The sequence below is a fragment of the Callospermophilus lateralis genome, chromosome 4 (assembly GCF_048772815.1).
Source record: "Callospermophilus lateralis isolate mCalLat2 chromosome 4, mCalLat2.hap1, whole genome shotgun sequence".
Lineage (NCBI taxonomy): Eukaryota > Metazoa > Chordata > Mammalia > Rodentia > Sciuridae > Callospermophilus > Callospermophilus lateralis.
The window spans coordinates 91631314-91648239 of NC_135308.1; the positions used below are offsets into that span (position 1 = coordinate 91631314).

Consider the following 16926-nt stretch of genomic DNA (forward strand, 5'->3'; position numbering starts at 1 on the left):
CCTTCTCTAGCTGGTGTTTGAAATTCCCTCACATGGCTTCTTGCGAGGTCAGAGCAAGAAATGACTCAAGACATGCACGGGCATAGCTCACTTTTTGGTCTCCAGGACCAAAGAATAAGAAAGGACTCCAGAAGCTTCTGTGGGTGGGTTAATTGTTTTGAAACTGAAATCTTTTCAAGTCTGAAAATTTGCAATAACTTTTGTCTTTTAAAGACCTCATCGTATCTCCACTCAAGGTTTTGATTCCCTTTTCTTTCAACTTGGAATAACTGGTATCAAAGGGATGGAGGCAGCTCACTCACGTAGTTACAGGATAACAAAATGCTCTGTTCCCTTTAGAGCTCGGTATTAACATCTATGGGGTAGAGAAGGAGGTGGTGGCCTTTTTCACCATTTTCTCACAAGGTCCTCAGCAGATTTCTCCTAAGAGACCTTCACAGGTTTGCTGGTCAAAGACACAGGGAGGGACTCCAGGTATGAGACAAGTCTCTCATCTGCAGACCCCACTTTCAGTTCCATGGCTGAATTCCTGAGGTGAAATATGTAGACTATGTTTAAGATTTCCTGTCTTAGAAGCAGTATTAATGGACTGCATCGCCATTTCTTTTTGATAAAGTCCTTTTCTCACCATGGTGCCTTTTTATCTTGGTTTGAATTCATGTTTTCTATCATCTCTATGAAAAGTTGTGGGACTTCATTCTCTGCCAGGAGCTTCACAATGTTTTCCACCACCTCGAGGTGCCCACGAGCAATCATTACTTGCAAACGCGGCCTGGGGGCTGGGAAGGAGTCTCCATTTGTTGTTCACTGGAATTCTCGGGCTGGCAAATTTGTCCAGCAGGTCTTCCATGAAAGCGGGGGCGTTTCTCCGCAGGCTCCTCTGGCCTGAGGGTGGCGGGCACCTTCCTGCACTGCATCCTGCTCTCCGGCAGCTGTGGAGGTACAGGGGACCCCACCGCCCTGCAGCGGTGGGCAGGGCCAGTCTATCTTGCCTGCCAGCTCCGAGGGGCTCAGAAGGCAATCACTCAGCAAGACCGGGAGTTCAGGGGTGCAGGTGGTGGGTTCGCCTTCCCAGTTCCACCGCCCACGCCATCAGCCCTGCCCAACTGCCACAGCTCCAGGTGGGGCCAACGGTCTGAGCTCGCCCGCAGTCCGCCCACTGGACATGGAAAACTATTCTAAGAGGACTAGAAAGCTCTCATTACAACAAGCACGCGCATTAGGACATACTACTGCAATGTTCAGGCTAACCTAGTAAAGCCACCTTGAAACATGTCATCCATAAAGTGCCACATTTGGATAGGATATCAACTTTTTCCTACCACTATTTAATCGAAATAAATAAATTAACTTACAATCCTTTACTAAGTACAATACATTTATTTAAAGGGATAGAGTTCAGCTGAATTATTTTGATTAGCTTTGAAGCTCATTTCTCTCCTGATCTTCTAGACTAAGTAGGGGACTTGGGCAAACCCCTATGCTGTAAACTAAATGCAGCCAGCTGACCTGTTTCTCAATTTAACATTTTACTGGAACGCAATCATACCTTTCTTTTACCTTCAATAGTAGCATGATCCACTAATTCTGACAGAAAGTTTTTTACTTGTTAAATTGCTAAACGGCCATCAAGCTTACAGTATTTATTAATGGGACCTATTAAAAAGTTTATTGACCCGGTGCAGTGGCATATGCCTGTAATCCCAGTGACTCAGGAGGCTGAGACAGGAGGATTGCAAGTTCAAAACCAGCCTCAGCAATTTAGTACAGCCCTAAGCAACTTAGTGAAACCCTGTCTCAAAATAAAAAATAAAAAGAGCTGGAGGGCTAGGGATTTAGCTCAGTTGGTAGAGTGCTTGCCTTGCATGCACAAGGCCTCTGGGTTCAATCCCCAGCACCACATACATACACACAAAAACTGGCAAATCTTACTGTATGTTAATTGTTTCTCAATAAAATTGGCACAAAAATTGTTTAAAAAAAAAAAAGAGCTGGAGATATAGGTCATTGACAAAGCATCCAAGGGTTAAATTCACAGTGTCCTCCCCCTCCCCCCCCCCCACACACACACAAAAAAAAAAACAGAAAAATTTGCTAAAAAGATTGTCAGGGGCTAGGAATGTAACTTAGCAGTAGAGGCATGCTTAGCATGGATGAAGCCCTGAGTTTAATTTCAGCACGCGCATATGCATGTATACACACACACTCACACAGACACACATACTCACATACAAAAAAAAAAAAAAGTTTGTCACCCCTGTTCTAGACTGTTCTGACAAAAATTCTGACTGGAGTATTTGAATATATTTGAATACTTACAGTTACATCTCCATCCCTAGCACCATGCCTGGCACAGAACAGTGTAGTTTTCCTATATTCTGATGATGTTTGGTGGATTCCAGATATATCGTCTCATCAATGATAGACACATTTATAGAAGCCGGTCAAGATTCAGAGTCAGGGCAATTCTAAGACAAACATTTTCATGATATGAATAGCTTCACAGTGCTCTTGCACAATGAAGTAAGTACCTGAAATGTTATTCGATTAGCTGTTTTTAGTGAATGGGGAGAAATCCTGTACTAAGAAAAATCTGGAATCATATAAATATTGGAAGATAAACTTAATGCAAATTTTCTTCTCTTAGGACAACTAGTAAATGTTTCTCTTTAAAGAAGGAAGTAATAAGACACACAGGAAAAAAAAAATGGTTGTGAACTGGAGAGAAGAGTATGAACTGAAAGGATGAATTCTTTTTACTTGCTAAATTCCAGATACACGTTAAATATGACACAGGCAACAGCTCTTGCATCCCTCCAACAGAATTAAAAATATGCATAGTTTTTTAAGGGTAACATAAAAGTTCACCATGCTATTACTATTACTGTCACTATTATACCCCAAACATGAAGCTTAGTACACATGATCCTTAAGCTTTTTTGCATTCCTAAGATCTATAATTCTCTTCCTGCCATGAAATGGTAATGGTAGCTATGACAATGACAATCTACATAAGAATATTTTTAAAACAAAACCAAGATTTTATTTCATACCAAATAAATGTAGGGTAACTTCCCCACCTTGCTTGCTCTTCTAAATTTCTCCCTTATTATTCTTAGTATTTTACCTTCAATAAACATTGGCTGCACCAGCACTACACAGCGCTACACAGGTTGTATCAATAGTGCACACATCTCAAACTTCCCTGCTTGGGCAAGTTCTCTGTCAGCCATGAACAGGCACAAGCTGTGATTAGTAATTACTATTCATTCAAACTAACAATTTTTTTTTAACCTATGTACCTGTACTGCTATAGATCTTAAGGAACATCAGGTTCTTGTTCTCCTAGTGAGAAGAAATAAAGAAATAAACAGATAACTAATTGTCAAGAGGTGATTACTGCTATAAAGAAAATCAAAGCAACTGAAGAAAATAGAGTGGGAGGGCTGGGGATATAGCTCAGTTGGTAGAGTGTTTGCCTTGCATGCACAAAGCCCTGGGTTCAATCCTCAGCACCACCACAAAAGAAAGAAAGAAAATAGAGTGGGAAAGAGAATGCTAGTCTTAGAAGGTTTATTGAGGGCCTCACTAATGAGATGAGATTGTATCTGAGCAGAAACTTGGATGGAGAAAGAAGATGTGCCATGTAGAAATCTAGGGGCAAAGTAATTTAGGCAATCAAAGCCAAGGACAAGGTTCCTGAGGTAGGAACTAACATGGAATGTTTAAGAAATAGCAAAAACCCCAATGTTATGGTATGGATCTGCAATTTCCCCCACCCAAAGCTCATGTGTTAAAAGTATGGTCCCCAAAGCAGCAAGGATTTATCTTCACTTTGGCCCCTTCTTCTCTTTCTCTGTCTGCTTCTTGCTGCCACTTGCTGAGCACCTTTGCTCACCATCCTCTCCCTCCATGCTGTTTCTACAGCATGACCAGGGAGAGAATTCTCTGAAACCCTAAACCCAAATAAATCTTTCCTCCTCTAAATTGTTCTTGTCAGGTATTTTGGTTGCAGCAACAAAGACTGACTAACATACCCAGTGTGGCAGGAATGTAGAAAATGTGGATAAATAAAGTGGTAGGAGACAGGTCACAGAAGTCTTGCAGCTACTGGAGCCAGAAAAGGGATCAGCAAGGGCTGGGCCGACATAGCCATTTAGTCCATTCTACTGGCTATACTGATAGACATTCCAGTTTTCTTCGAGCGTTGACTCTGTTCAACTAAGATTGTATCCCATCTTCCTTCTTCCTTAGAAATGTTTCCAATAAGCTGCCAACAATTAAAGTAAGCCTAGTTCATCACTCTATTCCAGGCAAATCAAAGGAGCCATTGAGGATAACAGTAGAGGTAGGTCTACCATGTTTAAAATTTCTTACTGATTTTGAGGTATGAAGAAGCAAACCAGGAAGGGGAAAGGCAGTTCACAGGAGGTGAATCTGAGTAATGTTGAGCTTTATTCTGTGAGTTGCTACACTTCCCGCCTCAGCATCAGTGATTTTCCAATCCGTCTTTCAAATTGATAAGATCTTCAAGCAAGGTAATGTGGCTACAAAGTTAGAATCACCTGTGTAGCTTAAAAAATGAATAAAATATGTTCCATCCCCCACCCCTCTGAGGTTCTGATTCAGTTATGAAATGGGAATGATGAGACATTTTAAAAGCTTCCACAGCTAAATCCAACGTGCAGCCAATATTGAGATGATCATGGTCCACTATATGTAATTTTGTTTTCTGAGTCCTTTCCTTGAAGTACCTCTAGGTATGGGTTGTAGGTCAGTGGTAGAGCACTTCTCTGGCATATGGCTCTAAATTCAATCCCTAACACCACAAAAAATGAACAAAATACCTCTAGAAGCACATATAAAGACCCACTGGTCCAAGGAGATGAAGTTAATAGCAAAGCAGAGATACAGAATAAGGTTTGTTATATGCAGATTAAAGTTCACCTAATTATAAATTGCTCATAATAGTTAAAATTCTGAAGATGGAATATAAATGATTGAATTTCCAGATATTTATTCTACTTCAGTAGACCATAACACTGTTTTTAAAATTATTATTATTTGTTCTAGTTAGTTACAACACCCTTTTTTAAGATGTGACTTCTCAATGATATGAATAATAATATTCTAACTTTGATTTGTACATAGGGATACAAATTTTTTCAAAGTAATACATAATTGGGTGACTTTAGAATTTCATGAAGAACTCTAATTTCCTTTGTGAAAATTTCTACAAGTCTGGAAATTAAAAATAATAATTTTTAACCTGACCTCAAAGAAATTACCTAAATATACTAAAACAACAAGGTGATATAGCTGAATGAGTTCAAAAGCAAATTAATAGCAGAGCATAGTGGTCCACACCTATAATTCCCACTACTTGGGAGGCTGAGGCAATAGGATTGCAAGTTGGAGGCCAACCTGGACAACATAAGGAGACCCTGTCTCAAAATTAAAAAAAAAAAAAAAAAAAAAGGCAGTGGGGATATAGTGCAATAGCATAGTGCCCTTGGGGTCAAACCCATATCATTAAAAAAATAAAAATAAATAAACAAACAATATTAACTGAAGGTAGGTGACTAGTTTTGAGTAGATAGTAAATTAGGCTCTAAGAGGAAAAAATAATTTTATAAACAATTTTTATCAGTGTTTTCAAAAAGCCCTTTTCTTTTTTCTACATTTCCCTAACTGATGGGTTTTAAAATAACAGAGTTTGTAAAGTGATGCTCCACATTGTCTGACAACTTCAAAGTCAGGATTTTTCATGCCATATGTTTACAGAAGAATCTGGAATGTTACAATGACTGATTGTGAAATGACAAGACATACTGACAAAAGCAGGGCATATTAAAATTTTCCTGATTCAATATTTGTGGTAGATAGCAATTTGCTCTGAAGTGGGGAAGCCCATAGCAGGGAAGTACAACTTGCTGGAAAGCACCTGGGGACTCTCTTATCCAGAATTCAGCCAACATCCTTTGCTTACACATTTGTACTTTCCTGCACTGCCCACAACACTTAAAACTGTCAAAGACCAAGCCTGTATTACAGATGGACTGGAAATTTATTCTACAATAGGTTCTGTGTACTTTTCTTACTCCATTCAGGAAGCCTTGAGGCTATCTATCTTCATTGTCTGTAGAGATCCTCTCCTAAAACCTAATGAGAAGGTCTAAAGAAAATTACAGATTTGGAGTGTTACACTCTGTGGAGATATGTGAGTCAGGTGGAATTGGAAGAAATGGAAAGCTGACCTCTTTCAAATAAAGAGGACCCTGAACTTCACAGGAAGATACCCTAGGATATGTAATAAAACATCTCATTGCTGGATTCCATTAAAAGACTGCATTCTCACTTTAAAATGACCTAATTTTAACGGGAAGAGAAAAACAAAATGAAATCTACTTGAGAGGACAGAGAGGCAAGAAAATATTATGAATAAGATAAGATTAATAAAGAGATAGAAAATTGTCAATAGCAAAGATTGGGGCTGGGAGTAGAGTTCAGAGATAGAAAACCATACTGAGCATGTACAAGGCCCTAACTCAATCCCTGGCACACACAAAAAAAACGCCAAGATGATCCTGTAAAATCCAATCGTGTTTCTTCCCCAAATTACCAAAATAACTTAACATTTGCCCCATCACATATGTGCTATGAATTCGTCCATTGAAAGTCATGTTTTAATATATAAATGAGTGTCAATAAATATTTCTTCTTTAAACTCTTATATGTAGAAATCTAAATGAACAAATAGATCACTTATATTATAATTAATTATTTACTTTGTAAAGAATGGGTTCTTTATATGAAAGTATGAAGGTCTTCCAGGTATTACTTACCACCTTCCTTTGAGGAATTTATTTACTGATTTCATATAAAACAAGCCTTAAAGATTATCAAGTGAGAGTTTTTTTACCTCATTTTTTTAAGGACTCATGTAAATCCTCAAATGCATCAGTCCTTAGTCTCTATAGTGTAGTAAAGCAAATCTGTTGTTACAGAGTTATGATGAATATCATCTTTAAAGCACTAGGAATAATGTGCACAAATAAAATTCAGGAACTTGAGTAAGGAAATTGGTATATTTTGTTATATTTTGTTTCTTAAAAAACTCATGAGCATAGACCTTATCTATGTACTATACTGATTCCCAGTATCTAACACAGTCCCCGGCACACTGTTAAGAGCTGAGTATGTGTGAAATTGATGAGTCACGTTTCATTCCCTCTCTGAACTCTGCCAGGATGTGAGATCATTAGGACACTCTGTACTGTGAATGACAATTGACAGTGACAGAAACAGGCAGGAGAGCAGAATGAGGCACAAAGAGAAGCAAAATCTTCCATGGTTGGGGGACATGGATAATGATTTATAGAGAAAGATAATATATGTTACAATTGGATTTTTTTTTTTTTTCAAAGTACTTTTACCAGATTCTTATCTCATTTCCTCCTCACTATTCCCTTGTGAAGCATGAGATTATTTAATATATAAACCATGTAATTAAGACAGAAAAGAACAAAATGCAACACTTTTACTATAAAGTATGACAAAGAGAAAAATCACAGTGAACTTCTTCCATAAGCGCAGTGAAGACTATACTTATACAATCAGAAAAACATCCAGGTTAATATTTAGGAATTGCTTATTTTCAATAAAAAGTTATGATTCGTGAAATAAAATAAGTGATTAGGTGCTAGGTAATTTTTTTATATGATGAATGGTATTATTGCTTCCCAAATGACTTTTTTCCCAACTGGTATTTAAGATGTTACTATATAACCCACACAGTGAACATTCCCCCAGATCTCAAAAAAAAAAAAAAAAAATGGATTTACTCAGTTGAATGTTGTTTTACACACATAACTTCTGGCTAGCAACTTACCCTGAAAGTCTCCACCACCTCTTTTGATCCTCCTTCTCCAGGGTATTCAGCAGAGCATCCGTTACTGCAGTCCTTAAAGAAGAATTAAACCTCCATTAAGTAAAATCAAAAGGATTAACGGGGGTCTGGGATGATCAATAATACTCACCATCACACAGGGTTCTCTGTTCCGGTACCCAGGTGAACAAAAAAATGAACTGTCAATCCAACGCCCAGGCACCAGCCCAAACAAGAGCCTCCCAAGAGTGCTGCCCTTCGCTTCCTACCCTGCCCGCGCGCTCTGGGTTGTTTTTGTCCTCCTCTGCTAGCTTAGGGAAAACTTGTTAAATTCCAGGTCAGCCCTGATGCCAGGGTTCACCAACAAAGAACAAGAAGGTAATTGTCTCCTTTCTATCCGACTAAATCGTCTAGACTAGGGTTTTAACGCCATTTATAGAAAAATCTCCAGGGCGCGCTCAGCCTCGTGGTCTTGTCAATCATTGGCGCACAATAGCCAGAATGTAAAAGGGATGGGGACCGGCGTGAACCATTTTCTTCACCAGCAGGGTCATCCGCATCCGCATCACACCAAACCCCACACTTCAAAGACAATACTTGTGATATTGGGAGAGGTGAAAAGATAAAGATACAGGGAAGAGGGACTAATTGGGGAAAGGTACCTACGGGGAGGTGGGGGGGGCGCAATTTGCTAATCAAATACAGAAGCGAGGCAAGAAAGGGATCCAAGGGAGTAGAAGACTGCGGTCTAAGTATTTAGGATGTGGCTGTGATTCTTGCAGCCCAGAAATTGGCTCCCGTCTCCTCCCCCTCAAAGCTTCCGCGACGACCTCACATCCCCACTGCGGAGCGGATCCCCCAGCAGGATATTAGACTTGGCCAGCAGGGACCTCGCCAGGGCTAAGTTGGCAGGTTGGGAGTCTGGATTTAAGGAAAGGACGCGGGAAGAGGAGCCGCCTCCGCTGAGGCGGAACGTGGAGTGAGGCAAAGGAGGGTGGCGCGAGAAACCGCAGCTCTACGTGCGGTCACGCCCGCAAGCTTCAGAGATGCTGGTTCCAACCTCCCTCCCACCCCCATCCGCAAACGCCTGGTCCTGGGTACCTGCGAGGCGAGGGCCGCGGCGGCGCAGCCATGGCTGGCCATCAGGAGACTGCAGGAGCGCGAGGCTGCGGAGGGCGGGGGTGGCCCCCGGTGAGCGGCTGGACCCGAAGGCGGACGGTGTGGCCAGGCCCAGGTGCACCACTCGCGCGGCGCGAGGTGCCACGGCCCGGGGCCCCGAGCCAGCACCAGACTCAGGGAACGACGCAGCCCCTCTAGCATCCCTGAGGGAGGAGCCTCGGCTGTCTGTTCCCTTTCTGTCTGCAGAGGCGAAAACCAAAGTCGGTGTCCTAGCCACTGGGTCTCGAACAGAGGCCCAAGAATAAGCTCCTGGAGTCAGCATCTTCCCAAGGGCAGGCACTCGGCGAGCATTCTTATTTACTACACGACCTCTGGGAGAGAGGAAACCTCCGCTAGGCAAAGGAGACATTCATTTACATAAAGGCAGCTTTCTGCCGACTCCAAATCAAACTGACAAAAGGCAGGTTCTACCCTGGGGAGTTTGCGGCCAGGGAACGGCATTTAGTACGTGGCTCTTGACAGCCACCGACCCCCAGTTGCAAACGGTTTTTAGATTCCTTTGCATCACCTACCCAAGTGGTTATTTGTACCTCCGGATGTGACGGGGCTACCAGGCTCTCATCCCCTAAGCTCTGTGCTATTTCTGCCCAAAGATCTTCATTCCATTCATCGTTTTCAGACAAAACAATCTGCCGAATCAAGAGCTCCTAGTCGTACTGTTTTCACAGTTTTCTGATGTAGGCCCGTGATAACGATATTAGAGGCTGGGAAAGTGACGTTGGAAATATTACTCGGTTTAGAAGGAGGAGATTGGAAGAGCTATTGTCTCCTCTGCTCTGTTTTCCCAGGGCAATTATCAGCCTAAATTATGAGCCTTCCTGGGTCTGAATAGGAAGTGGTGACTGGGACCAACTTGATCTTTGAAAGGGAGGGTGGCAGTTCATTCTGGGTGAAAGCAGTTATATCTGGTCAGGTTTTAGAAAGGATCTCACACAACCCTACAGAAAATGAAGTTCCAATCTTATCAACTAAGGAAACCTTCACCTGTCCCTTTCTTCCTCCCCTTTAGACAAGACATTGAAATGCCTCTTCTGCCAGGTGGGGTCCTAAGAACCAAAGATTCCTGAGTCCTGGTAGATCAAGTGTCATAGCAACTGTGGCAACTGTCCCTGAAAACCCAGAATTTTAAATTGAAAACTTTTCTTTCTTTATTTTACTCTTTTTTTGTGTACAGGCCAAGTAAACCTTAAGAAACCAGTTAGCCACCCCTGACTAAGGCTTAAAAATTAATCCCTAGGTCCATAATGTACTGCAAAAAGATATATGAATATTATGTATCCATAAAATGCTTAAAAAAAAAAAAAACAAAAAACAAAAAACAAGCCTTAGGGGAAACACTTCAGGACATCAGAATCAGTAAGGATTTTCTGAACAGGATCCCAAAAGCCAAAATGGAAAAAAAGAATTTAAAAAGCTTCTGCATAGAAAAGGAAGTACTCATCAAAGTGCAAAGAGAATCTAAGGAATGGGAGAAAATATTTGCAAATTATTCATCTGACAAGGGATCGATATCCAGAATACACAAGGAACTCCAAAAACTCACTAACTAAATAAATAAATAGCAGTCTGGATTAAAAAAATGGGCAACAGATCTATAACAGATCTAAATAGACATTTCTCAAAAGAAAACATAAAAATAGATAATAGGTACATGGAAAAATGTCAAACATCACTAATCATCAGGGAAATGCAAATCAAACCACAATGAGAGATCACTTCACCCGAGTAAGAATGGCTATTATATTTTAAAATTTTGAAATTTTTAAAATTTGTTTTTCTTTAGTTATACATGACAGTAGAATCTATTTGATATATTTAGACAAGCATGGAATATATCTTATTCTAATTAGGATCCAAATCTTGTGGATGTACAATGATGGTGAGATTCATTGTGGTGTATTCATATAGGTCAGATTCATTCCACTGTCTTTCCTATTTCTGTCTCCCCTCCCCACTTCCCTTCTTTGCACTTTCTCTAATCCACTGAACTTCTACTCTCCCTCCACCCCTTATTGTGGGTTAGCATCCACATATCAGAGAAAACAAGAATGGCTAGTATTAAAGACTAAAGAAAATAAGTGCTGGCATGGTGTAATTTTGAAGTGTATATATGTGCAGCTGCTGAATTTGGCAGGTTGGATCCAATAGACAATAAATACACTCTCTTTATACAAGGTAACATTTATTTAAGTAATAATATAGAAGCAAGAGCAAAAGCAAAAGTGATAGTCAAGAGAGAAAGAGAACAAAACACATCACCAGATCAGGGGAAACACTAACACCTAAGTCATATAACTGGGAGTCCTTGACTGGGAAGTCCCTGGGCAGAACATCCTACTCCAAAGTCTTATTTCCCAGTAAGGCTCCTTAAATTCAAGTAAGAACAAAGAAACCTCCTTTCTAACAACTGTGACTCTCAAGGACAATTCATCCCCCAAAGGACTGGCCACATCCCCAAGAGAAGGAGTGACAACCTTGAGATAAGTGAAAGATTCTGAATTCTCCTGAGCGAGCCAAATCCACCCAGAATGCAGCATTCTTTAGATGTTTCATCAAGGGCATATGAAAGTCATGGCAGGCACAAGGACATGGAATTTCTTTACTATTTTCCTTAGCCCCTACATGGATGTGGAGAAAAGGAAATTCTTATGCACAGTAGATGGGAATATAAATACATATAGCCAGTATGGAAAACAGTATGAAGCTTTCTCAAAAAATTAAAAATAGAACCTTCATCCAGCTATCTCAAGAAATAGAAACAACCAAAGTATCCATCAACTGATGAACTGAATGGATAAAGAAAATGTGGTACATATGCACAATGAAATACTGCTCAGCCATAAAAAAAGGAAATCCTGTGGTCTGCAACAACATGAATTGAGGTGAGAAATAAGAAGGCACAGAAAGACAAGCACCGTGATCTCATTCACAGGTGGAATCTCAAAATGTGGATGTCATAAAGATTGAGAGTACAGTGGTGGTAATCACAGGCTCCAGGGAGTAAGGGGAAGGGAGGGATGGGGAATATTTTTTTTTTGAGGTGTTGGGGATCAAACCCAGGGCCTGGCACATACTGGTGGAGCACTCTATTGCTGATCTACATCCCCATGCCAGAGATGGAGAAATATTGATCAGTGGGTACTATCAGGTACTACACATGTCAGAGAGCTAGAAATGTTTTACTATATAGAATTGGTAAGTGAGGCTGTAATAGGGTTAACCTGACTACAACATTATGCAATTTATACATGTCTGGAAACATGTGCAATTTTATATTTTTATGTATCAATTAAAAATAAATGAGAATTGCTTGTATTTCTCAGTTGTTTGTAAACAAACAAACAAAAAAAACTCTCAAAAACAATGAAATAATGCAAAACACATTGAAGAGGCCCATGGAATTGGAATCAGATAACCTTAGACGTTTGTTCTATACAAGTCACTGTTTTTCAATGAAGAATAAATTTTTCCCTACAAGTAGGTATTTAATTTCTTCATCCAAGAAGTGTTATTAGTAAGCAACAACCAGAATAAGCCAGAACTATTAGTGACTCTACTCACCTATCATCTTAAGATGCTCTGACTTTCACAATTTTCACTTTACTTTAACCCAGGGGCAAGAAAACCTACTGAGAAGTTATGAATTGTCTGGGAATGGGGGTGGGGAGGGTGTGAGAAAATTCATGTGCATGGGCTTCAGTTTGGAGACTGAAAGAGGGTTGGTGGAGAGGAATGGGTGTTTGAGGAAGCTATTAAAGAAAACACATTTCAGATGATCTTATTAATAAATTGGACTTTGAGTTGTGGTAGAGGATACAGATGGAGAGAAACAGCCAGATCCCATCACCTTTAGACAGAATGGGGATGGGGAGTGAAAGGAAAGTGAGAAAGCAAGAGAAGGGCCAGCGAGAAAAGAAGGATGGAGGTCAGGCAGAGATCCACAGGGAAGTTTATTTGTCAAAGCTGACAAATAAAGCCCATCTCTAGAGAAGAGAGAGGCCCCAAGGTGTTTGGGAGTTCAGCTCTTGTGGGGAAGGGTTGGAGTTGTAGCTGTGGCGCCATGGGATAGGCTCTGGGGTGCTTGTGTCAGAGCGAGGTGGGTGGGGAATAGCATGGGATTGGCTTAGGTCTATGGCACCATGGGGCTTTCCAGAGCAAAGGGATTGTGTCCTTCTGGGATTGGCTTAGGGTTATGGTATCAGAGGGTAGGTCACTAATGGGGATGGGAGGACTTCAGGTAAGAGGAAGTACAGGAAAGTGAAACTTATCTCATAAGATGGCGGTTAACATTTCAGATGGCTGCTCGAATATTAAATCAATACCCTATAGGCAGGAGCAGGAAAAAAAGAAGCAATTAGGAAGGCTCCTTGGATTCCAGCTGTATCATCTAGTTGGCTACATTCACCAAGAACAACGGGACACTAGAATGTGACATGGTTTGAGGGGATGAGCATATCTGGTTGGATCCCACTGAGTTTTGAGGTGTCTGAGACTCTGAGAGATCTGGCTATCTGAAGCTCAGAGGGGAGGTCTAGATTGAAGGTAATTATTTGATGAATCATTGCCATATAGATGCTACCTGAAGTGGTGAATATGAATGAGAATCTCTGTACCTGAGTTTTCTGATCTTTAAAATGGGACACAGCTACACTTCTTATTTGATAATCGGGATACACAATCATAAAGCATTACCACATATGTATATGACTTAGAACCACACCTTGTATATCCTAAACCTTCAAATAATGTAGATAATGATTATTTTGCAGTGTTGACAAACATTTTATGTAAAGGGCTGTTAGGTAGAACTTGACATAGGCAATAGCATTTTGAAACACATCCTCAAGCTTACAATGAGTCACTTCAAGTCACTGGCTCAGTCTGACCCAAACCCCAAACAATACTCCACCATCATGCAAAGAAACCCCACCCACTCCATCATCATTAGGAAATTGTTATCAGGGGCTGAAATCTTGAAAACACCTAGTTACTTATGAAGGTAACACTCCAAGGACCATTCCCTGACAACCTCCTAGCAACAGCCTAATATCCCCCTCCCTCATTCCCCAATATCTACACCAAGCTATAAGTGGTCTCAGTCTCCACTGAGTCCCCCTCCGCAGGTTTGTCCCAAATACACCTGTGTTACTGCGGAGCCACTTCTCCTCTCTCTTTATTTCCTTCATTTGCTTCTTCCTTATAAGGACCAGTTAGAAAATATTTTAGGCTTTGAGAAATATGATCCTTGCTCCATCTACTCAAACCTGCCACTGTTACACAGAAGTAGTCAAAGAAAATATGTAAAAGAATAGGCATGGCAGGTTCCTATACACATACTTATGGAAACGGGACAGAGAACATGTGGCCTGTGGAGGTGGGTTACTTGACTGTATGGTTTAGATATGAGGTGTCCTCCAATGTGTGAGATCATGCAAAAAAAAAATTTAGAGATGAGATGACTGGGTTATGAGAGGTTTAATCTAGCCAGTTTATTAATCCCCTTGTGGGGACTAACTAGGTAATAATTGTAGGCAGGTAGGGTGTGAAATAGAGGAAATAGGTCCTTGGGTACATGTCTTTGGGGTTTATGTTTTGTTCTGGTTGAGCAGAGTTCCCTCTGCTTCTTGGTCCCATGCTCCTAGCTATTTCCTTCCACCACACACTTCTGCCTGCCTCACCTCGCACCCCAAGGAATGGAATCAGCCATCTATGAATTGAGACCTCTAAAACCATGCCCCCAAATCAACTTTTCCTCCTCTAAAATTGTTCTAGTTGGCCCTTTTGGTGATAGGAGTGAAAAAAGATGACTAAAACACTGACCCCTAATCCATTTAATTTTCCTAGCTAGACATAGAAAGGTTGTCCATCAAACACATCCAAGAAGTCACTGTGTTTATTAATTCTAGCTTCACATGTCCTGAAGTTTCTATTTCTCCAAACACAGCACCACTATCCCAGAGCCAAATGGCTTCCAAGTAGCCCCTCAGAGTCAGGCTTGATTCCCTCTGGGCCATTCCTAGTGTGGCAACCACAGAAATCACAGCAAAATGCAAATCTGAACATACCTCTTCTTGGCTAAAAAAACCCTTCAAGCCTTTGTATCAAGGCTTTTGACAACATACTTTAGCAAGCTCCTCAGTTTTGGCTCCTATCCCTGACTCTCCAGCTCATCTTTTTCTTCTCTCTCTCTCTCTCTCTCTCTCTCTCTCTCTCTTTCCCTTCCTCCTTCCCTTCCTCCCTCCCTCCTCCTTCTCCAGCTTTAATTGTTTTTCATTTATATGTATAGCCTTTGGATTAGGGGTACACTGCTGATTACAACATGATATGGAAGAAATATATATCTAGTATTAAAAATATACATTAGTATATTAAAAATATACATCTTGTATTTTTCAAGGTTTATTTATTTGTGTCCTACTTGTACTTGGGTAGACAAATATGTACGCAGCATAATTCCTACTACTTCCCCCCACTTCCTACTTTACTGTCTCTCGAAAGGCAAACCATGCAGAAATCTTGATGAAAGAATTCTCAGTTGAGCTTATTTAATGCCACATCTCCTGTAACCAAATAAAACCAGCAATTTCACTTCCTATGTCTATAGTTAATGGATCAGTTTCCCAGGCTGCAGTAACGAAGTGCTGCAAACTGGACCGCTGACAACCACAGACAGAAATGGATTGTCTCAAGCTTTGTTCAGTGGCAGTCTTACAGCTAATGAGGCTTATATGAGGCAAGATAATTGCTAATTGAAAACTTTTCCCAATACTCCATTGTGATGTCTTGCAATACAGTCAGCATTGGCAATTTCTGGTAGTCTCTACAGAGCCTGGGGGCGGGCAGGGGGGCACAGAAAAGGAAAAAGAAATTGATTGTCTCATAGTTCTGGAGACTGGATGTAGACAGGGCCATGCTTGTCTCTTCCAGCTTCTGGTAACCCAGGTGTTCTTGATGTAAGAGCTGCAGCACATCAATCCCTAAGTGATGTGCCCCTTCACATATCTTTTTCTTTTTTTTAATAAGAATACCAGTCATATTGGATTAAAGATCCATGCTAACATTGTGTGACCTCATTTTAACTTGACATCTACAAAGACCTTATTTTCAAATATGGCATTCACAGGCATTGGGTTTTAAGACTTCAACCTCTCTTTTTCGGGGTACACAATTCAACCAGCACAGTTAACTAACTTTAAATTTGATGATCACACCATCTTTCAAGATTTTTGCTTTGAATAATAAAATGAATGGATTTAGAAATCACATCCCTTTCATGCAACTTTTCATCAGTACTTGCCAGTGGAAAAAGGGGGTTCTTAGCAAAACTTATAGGCTCTCAAATGTATGGCTCTAGACAGTCCCTTCTCTTTCTTGCCCAGTTCAGTCTATGAAGTCACACTGAGACTGCTGCCTGCTCATGTCTCTTCTCTATACATGTCTGGCCTTCCTTGCTAGTCCACTCTCCTGGCCAATAGACAAGATTCCCCAATAGTTCATTCGGAAACTTTCTTCTTCTCCGCTAATACATCCATCCTTAATGCTGTCACCAGTGTTCTCTCTGAAAAGATTTTCTAAAACCTCAACTTAAAATCCTAATAATAGCCGCCACTGTGCAGCCAGATGTTCTGGGCACTTTGGGTAGGATAGTTTCTAAGTACTCAAGTGTCCTATCCCCACCCTACCCCCACACACACACACCATAGTTCTATTATAGGCCTTCAGAGGGGTTGGCTACATTTCCCAAGATCAAATAGCTGTAGATCAAATCAGTTAGATGACTAGTTTTGTGCTCCTACCTAAAATTCTGACTCATTCCAATGGCTCCCATGTACCTAGATTGGCGACCTACAGATTTTATG

The 16926-nt window shown here is 40.7% G+C and overlaps 1 protein-coding gene and 1 non-coding gene across 6 annotated transcripts in view; one reads left to right on the plus strand and one right to left on the minus strand.

The window, feature by feature from the left end:
* Bcat1 (branched chain amino acid transaminase 1) overlaps positions 1-9031 on the minus strand; it is a 68749-nt gene extending 59718 nt beyond the window's left edge. For all 5 annotated transcript variants that reach the window (XM_076852731.1, XM_076852728.1, XM_076852730.1 and 2 more), the window contains exons 1-2: positions 8990-9031; positions 7892-7963 (exon numbers count right to left, since the gene is read on the minus strand). In XM_076852731.1, coding sequence (XP_076708846.1) covers positions 7892-7963; positions 8990-9031 — 114 coding nt within the window. The remainder of the gene's footprint in view (positions 1-7891; positions 7964-8989) is intronic.
* Positions 9032-15755: 6724 nt separating this feature from the next.
* On the plus strand, positions 15756-15896 carry LOC143398773 (U4 spliceosomal RNA). The gene has a single exon (XR_013091357.1). It is a non-coding gene; the product is annotated as a U4 spliceosomal RNA (small nuclear RNA).
* Positions 15897-16926: the final 1030 nt, after the last annotated feature.